Below are 6756 nucleotides of genomic sequence, written 5' to 3' on the forward strand. Positions count from 1 at the left end.
CAAGAAGAAGTCTCATCTTGATCTCGTGAGGGTTTGGCGAGTAATCCAAGGGATAAGGTGGCATTGTAATAGAAGTGAGTGAGTTGGATTGATAGGCCATGTGTGAGCTAGACAATCTGTAAAACGTACTCAAGTCGATTCTATTGGAAGGGCTGAAATCTGGTTTGGATTTCAGGACTGGATGTAGGCTATCAAACAGATAGCCGAACCAGTATAATTCCTGGTGCATGATTTTCTTATCTTTTCTCTTTATTTTGATATTGCTTGAATGCTTATTCTTGAATGCTTGTAATGGTGAATTTCTGTCTTGATTAATATTCTGAATAAGCATTGTATCTGTACTCTTATATTGATAATTTATGCAACTGTGAATCTTTGTTCCTGAATATATTTCGCAACCGATCATTGTTAATCTGATTAATAATCTTGTAAGATTAGTAAATACATTTCTCATATATTTTTTAACAAATAGAGGCCATAATTTCCTACAATTGGCATCAAGAGCCTGATCTTTCTAGAGTAACTCTCATAAAAGAAAATGACCTCTGTAGAATTTCTGGAAGAAGGTGCATCCGTGGCTAGGCCCCCTGCATTTAATGGGGCTGCCTACATGTATTGGAAAGAGAGGATGTTAATTTTTCTTGAAGCATGTAGTGTAGATATACTAGAAGCAGTAATAGATGGTCCCTATGTGCCAACCGTAGCTGGCACAGGTGATTCATCAATCCCAAAACCCAGATCAGATTGGTCTGAGGATGACAAGAAAAAGGTTGGATACAATGCTAAGGCTAAAAACATTATTACCTCTGCTTTAAGCGCTGACGAATTTTTCAGGGTGTCTAACTGCAAAATTGCCAAGGAGATGTGGGACACATTGCAACAAACGCATGAAGGAACAACAGATGTAAAAAGGGCCCGAATCAACACGCTAATGCATGAGTATGAGCTGTTCAACACGCTAATGCATGAGTAATGCTGATATAATCTTAGTATTAGTTTCTGATTTATGCATTAAAAGAATCGATTGGCAAATCGATCCATGCTTATATTTTCAAGATTCAAGAAAAACAAGAAACGCGATAATCAATCGGGCAATCCATTAAGCTGGTTTTAAAACTTTTATAAAATCGATTGAGCAATCGATTGACTTGATGTTTTTCTGAATATATATAAGCTGATTCAATCACTTTTTCTTAACAACCAATACACTACACTTGAAACAATTATTCATTACACATTTTCACAATAGAGAAACCAGGAAAAACACTTTGAAAGAAATAATTGTTACCACCCACAAAAATACTCATTTGGCAAATCTTTTTTGTGTGAAATTCATATTGTGATTGAGTCATCATCATTTGTCCGCTTTTATCATTTCTGTAAAAACAATCTGTAAAGAAAATTCTGGAAATCCAGTAGTGTAAACTGGTGACTATCTTTGTTGGTGCGTGTGTTCATCAAGAAGAAGTCTCATCTTGATCTCGTGAGGGTTTGGTGAGTAATCCTAGGGATAAGGTGGCATTGTAATAGAAGCGAGTGAGTTGGATAGATAGGCCATGTGTGAGCTGGACAATATGTAAAACGTACTCAAGTCGATTCTATTGGAAAGGCTGAAATCTGGTTTAGATTTCAGGACTGGATGTAGGCTATCACACTAATAGCCAAACCAGTATAAATCCTGGTGCATGATTTTCTTATCTTTTCTCTTTATTCTGATATTTCTTGAATGCTTATTCTTGAATGTTTGAATTGGTAAATTTCTGTATTGATTAATATTTTGAATAAGCATTGTATCTGTACTCTTATATTGATAATTCATGCAACTGTGAATCGTTGTTCCTGAATATATTCCGCAACCGATCATTGTTAATCTGATTAATAATCTTGTAAGATTACTAAATACATTTCTCATATATTTTTTTAACAAATAGAGGCCATAATTTCCTACAAATGTTAATCTAATGAAATAAACATACCTATTGGATGCACAAGATTGGTTAAAAACCCTAATTGGGCTAGAATAAGCCTAGGGAGGACGAAAATGACCTAAATGTAAATGTAATGACACAAAGACACCTATTGGATTCACAAGATTGGTTAAAAACCCTAATTGGATAAAAATAAGCCTAGGGAGGACGAAAGTGACCTAAATGTTAATCTAATGGCACAAACACACCTATTCGATGCACAAGATTGGTTAAAACCCTAATGGGAGCAGAATAATCCAAGGGAGGACGAAAATGACCTAAATGTTAATACAATAACACAAATGAACATTTTGGATGCACAACATTGTTTACAAAACCTAATTGGACTAGCATAAGCCTAGGGAGAAGGAGAATGACCTAAATGTAAATCCATTGACACAAACACACCTATTCGATGCACAAGATTAGTTAAAAACCCTAACTGGACAAGAATAAGATTATGGAGGAAGAAAATGACCTAAATGTAAATCAAATGACACAAATGAACTTATTGGATGCACAAGAATGGTTAAAAACCCTAATTGGACTAGAATAAGCCTAGGGGGGATGAAAATGACCTAAATGTTAGACCAATGACACAAACGCACCTATTGGATGCACAAGATTGGTTAAAAACCCTAATTGGACTAGAATAAGCCTAAGGAGGATGAAAATGACCTAATTGTGAATCCAATGACACAAACACAACTATTGGATGCACAAGATTGGTTAAAATCCCTTATTAGACAAGAATATGCCTACGAAGGACGAAAATGACCTAAATGTCAATCTAATGACACAAATCAACTTATTGGATGCACCAGATTTGGTTAAAAACCCTAATTGAATTAGAATAAGCCTGGGGATGACGAAAATGACCTAAATGTTAGACAAATGACAGAAGACCACCTATTGAATGCACAAGATTGGTTAAAAACCCTAATTGATCTAGAATAAGCCTAGGTAGGACGAAAATGACCTAAATGTTAATACAATGACACAAATGAACATATTGGATGCACAACATTGTTTACAACCTCTAATTGGACTAGCATAAGCCTATGGAGAAAGAGAATGACCCTAAATGTAAATCCAATGACACAAACACACCTATTGGATGCACAAGATTGGTTAAAAACCCTAATTGGAAAAGAATAAGGCAAGGGAGGACGAAAAGGACCTAAATGTTAATTTAATGACACAAACACACCTACTGGATGCACATAATTTGTTAAAAACCCTAATTAGACAAGAATAAGCCTATGGAGGACGGAAATGACCTAAATTTCAATCTAATGACACAAATGAACTTATTGGATGCACAAGAATGGTTAAAAATCCTAATTGGACTAGAATAAGCCTGGAGAGGACAAAAATGACCTAAAGGTTAAACAATTGACACAAACACGCCTATTGGATGCACAAGATTGGTTAAAAACCCTAATTGGACTAGAATAAGCCTAGGCAGGATGTAAATGACCAAGATGTTAATCAATTGACACAAACACACCTATTGGATGCACAAGATTGGTTAAAAACCCTAATTAGACAAGAATAAGCCTACGTAGGACGAAAATGACCTAATTGTAAATCTAATGACACAAATGAACTTATTGGATGCACCAGATTGGTTAAAAACCTTTATTGGATTAAAATAAGCTCGGGGATGACGAAAATGACCAAAATGTAAGACCAATGATAGAAACACATCTATTGGATGCACAAGATTGGTTAAAAACCCTAATTGATCTAGAATAAGCTTAGCTAGGACGAAAATGACCAAAATTTTAATACAATGACACAAATGTACATATTGGATGCACAACATTGTTTAAAAACCCTAATTGGACTAGCATAAGCCTAGGGAGATGGAGAATGACCTAAATGTAAATCTAGTGACACAAACACACCTATTGGATGCACAAGATTGGTTAAAAATCCTAATTGGAAAAGAATAAGCTTATGGAGGACGAAAATGCTGTAAATGTAAATCTAATGACACAAATGAATTTATTGGATGCACAAGAATGGTTAAAAACCCTAATTAGACTAGAATAAGCCTGGGGAGGACGAAAATGACCTAAATGTTAATCCAATATCACAAACACACCTATTGGATGCACAAGATTGGTTAAAAACTCTAATTGGGCTAGAATAAGCCTAGGGAGGATGAAAGTGATAACCTGCTATGAATGTGGAAAATCAGGCCACATTTAATCTGAATGTTTTCAACTACAAAATAGAAACAAGTTTGTGAAAGGTAAAGGCAAGGATCAACCATCTTCAAAAACTTATAGAGCCTACATAGCTTGGAATGATAATGAAGAAGAATCTTCTGAAAATTCAGAAGAAGAAGAAGCAAACTTGTGTCTAATAGCCAACACTAACTCAGATTCAAATAGCGATGTAAGTACTACCTCTAATCCCTCTTATGAAGAATTGCATGATGCTTTCAATGAATTGCATGATGAACATATTAAGGTAGTGGAATAATTGATTTGCACTAAGAAAATGTTAGAAAAACAGTGCATGATGTACGAAGAAATAAAAAAGGATCATAAGTTTCTTGAAGACATGAATGCTCTTTTGAAAAAGAAAGCACATGATTGTCGAATTGATAGTCGAACCAATATATATAAACCCATGGTGCACACTTTTTTATCTCTATACTCTTTATCTTGATAATACATGTGTTCTTGAATCTCAGTTTTGAATAAATTTTGAATCTATTATTGTTAAATTGGAATTAATATTAAACAAGTTGGTTTTAATATTAAGTTCATCACTTAAGAAGGAATTAGATAATCTAGGTAATAATATTATGTACAACTTCCTAAGGATAGAGGTCATTCCACCAACAATTGGTATCAAGAGCCTAATCTTTTAGACTAGTTCTCAAAAAGAAAATGGCCTCTACTGAATTCTTGGGTGAAGGTGCCTCTTTAGCTAGACCCCCTGCCTTTAATGGGTCTACTAATATGTACTGGAAAGAAAGAATGCTTATCTTTCTAGAGGCAAGTGGTTTTGACATATTAGATGCAGTAGAAAATGGTCCTTATGTGCCTAAACTTGCTGGTACTGATGGATCATTAATCAAGAAACCAAGATCTGATTGGTCTGATGATGATAAGAAAAAAGTTTGCTATAATGCAAAAGCCAAAAATATAAAAACTTCTGCTTTGAGTGCTGATGAGTTTTTTAGGGTATCAAATTGCAAAACCGCCAAAGAAATGTGGGATACACTCCAAGAAACTCATGAAGGCACAACTGATGTCAAGAGGGCCAAAACTAACACTCTGATGCATGAATATGAACTCTTCAATATGAAGAAGGATGAGTCAATCAATGACTTGCAGACACGGTTCACACATGTCATTAACAATCTGAATGCCCTAGGGAAAGTAATTGACAATGAGCAACAAATAAACAAAGTAATGAGATTCTTGACAAGAGAATGGCAGCCTAAAGTCACTGCAATAGCTGAATCAAATGATCTTGGAAGCATGACCATTGCCACCCTCTTTGGCAAGCTCAGAGAACATGAAATGGAGCTGCACCGATTGAATTAGTCAGAGCAAACTGATCCAAAAAAGAAGGGACTATCTCTGAAAGCTCAAACTCAAAGTAAAATCTGAACCAGAAACTGATACTGATGATTCCGAGAGTGAAACTGATGAAGAACCTGAAATCGGAATGCTGGTCAGAAAGTTCAAGAAATTTCTGAAAAAGAAAGGAATCCAACCAAAGAAACCATCCAATTCAAGGACAAAAAGCTTCAGCAAGAATGAGACAAATGATAGCAAAGTAATAACCTGCTATGAATGTGGAAAATCAGGCCACATTAAATCTAAATGTTTTCAACTACACTATCTCTGAAAGCTCAAGCTCATAAAGTAAAATCTAAACCAGAAACTTGTACTGATGATTCCGAGAGTGAAACTGATGAAGAACCTGAAATCGGAATGCTGGTCAGAAAGTTCAAGAAATTTCTAAAGAAGAAAGGTATCCAACCAAAGAAACTATCCAATTCAAGGACAAAAAGCTTCAGCAAGAATGAGACAAGTGATAGCAAAGTGATAACCTGCTAAGAATGTTGAAAATCAGGCCACATTAAATCTGAATGTTTTCAACTACAAAACAGAAACAAGTTTGTGAAAGCTAAAGGCAAGGATCAACCATCTTCAAAAACTAAAAGAGCTTAGATAGCTTGGAATGACAATGATGAAGAATTTTCTGAAAATTCAGAAGAAGAAGAAGCAAACTTGTGTCTAATGGCCAACATTAACTCAGATTCAGATAGCGATGTAAGTACTACCTCTAATCCCTCTTATGAAGAATTGCATGATGCTTTCAATGAATTGCATGATGAACATATTAAGGTAGTCAAACAATTGATTTGCACTAAGAAAATGTTAGAAAAACAGTGCATGATGTATGAAGAAATCAAAAAGGATCATAAGTTGCTTGAAGACATGAATGCACTTTTGAAAAAGAAAGCACATGATAAACTCACTAGTTTTGTTGAACTTGAAAGAAAGGTTGAATCACTACAATTTGATTTAGCAAAATTTACTAATGGTAGAAACAACCTGAATGTTCTTCTTGGCAACCAAAAGAATGTAAATGAAAAATCTGGAATTGGCTATAGACCAAATAGGAATGCTCGAAAGAATCATAAATTTGTTGGATCAAAGTCAATTCATGATGTTTTCATTAAACCAACTCAAAATACATCCTCTGCTTTTTCATGCCATTTTTGTTGCAAAAAGGGACATATATCTTTTGATTG

The 6756-nt window shown here is 34.8% G+C and overlaps 2 protein-coding genes across 2 annotated transcripts; both read left to right on the plus strand.

Annotated features, from left to right (window-relative positions):
• The first annotated feature begins 538 nt into the window (after positions 1-538).
• On the plus strand, positions 539-973 carry LOC140918780 (uncharacterized). Its single transcript, XM_073363576.1, has 2 exons — positions 539-747; positions 835-973. Exons 1-2 carry the CDS (start codon positions 539-541, stop codon positions 971-973), a joined length of 348 nt encoding a protein of 115 aa, XP_073219677.1.
• A 3900-nt stretch (positions 974-4873) lies between these two features.
• On the plus strand, positions 4874-5536 carry LOC140918781 (uncharacterized). The gene is made up of 3 exons (XM_073363577.1): positions 4874-5082; positions 5170-5328; positions 5419-5536. Exons 1-3 carry the CDS (start codon positions 4874-4876, stop codon positions 5534-5536), a joined length of 486 nt encoding a protein of 161 aa, XP_073219678.1.
• The last annotated feature ends 1220 nt before the right edge of the window (positions 5537-6756 follow it).

The sequence above is a fragment of the Cicer arietinum genome, chromosome 7 (assembly GCF_000331145.2).
Source record: "Cicer arietinum cultivar CDC Frontier isolate Library 1 chromosome 7, Cicar.CDCFrontier_v2.0, whole genome shotgun sequence".
NCBI lineage: Eukaryota > Viridiplantae > Streptophyta > Magnoliopsida > Fabales > Fabaceae > Cicer > Cicer arietinum.

What these genes read in the sequence shown, in the direction of transcription:
- LOC140918780 (XM_073363576.1), top strand. Translation starts at nt 539, where the DNA reads ATGACCTCTGTAGAATTTCTGGAAGAAGGTGCATCCGTGGCTAGGCCC. An exon ending in CCAAAACCCAGATCAGATTG is followed by an intron (nt 748 to 834) that starts GTCTGAGGATGA and finishes CGAATTTTTCAG; the next exon opens with GGTGTCTAACTGCAAAATTG.
- LOC140918781 (XM_073363577.1), top strand. Translation starts at nt 4,874, where the DNA reads ATGGCCTCTACTGAATTCTTGGGTGAAGGTGCCTCTTTAGCTAGACCC. An exon ending in AAGAAACCAAGATCTGATTG is followed by an intron (nt 5,083 to 5,169) that starts GTCTGATGATGA and finishes TGAGTTTTTTAG; the next exon opens with GGTATCAAATTGCAAAACCG. An exon ending in ATCAATGACTTGCAGACACG is followed by an intron (nt 5,329 to 5,418) that starts GTTCACACATGT and finishes ATTCTTGACAAG; the next exon opens with AGAATGGCAGCCTAAAGTCA.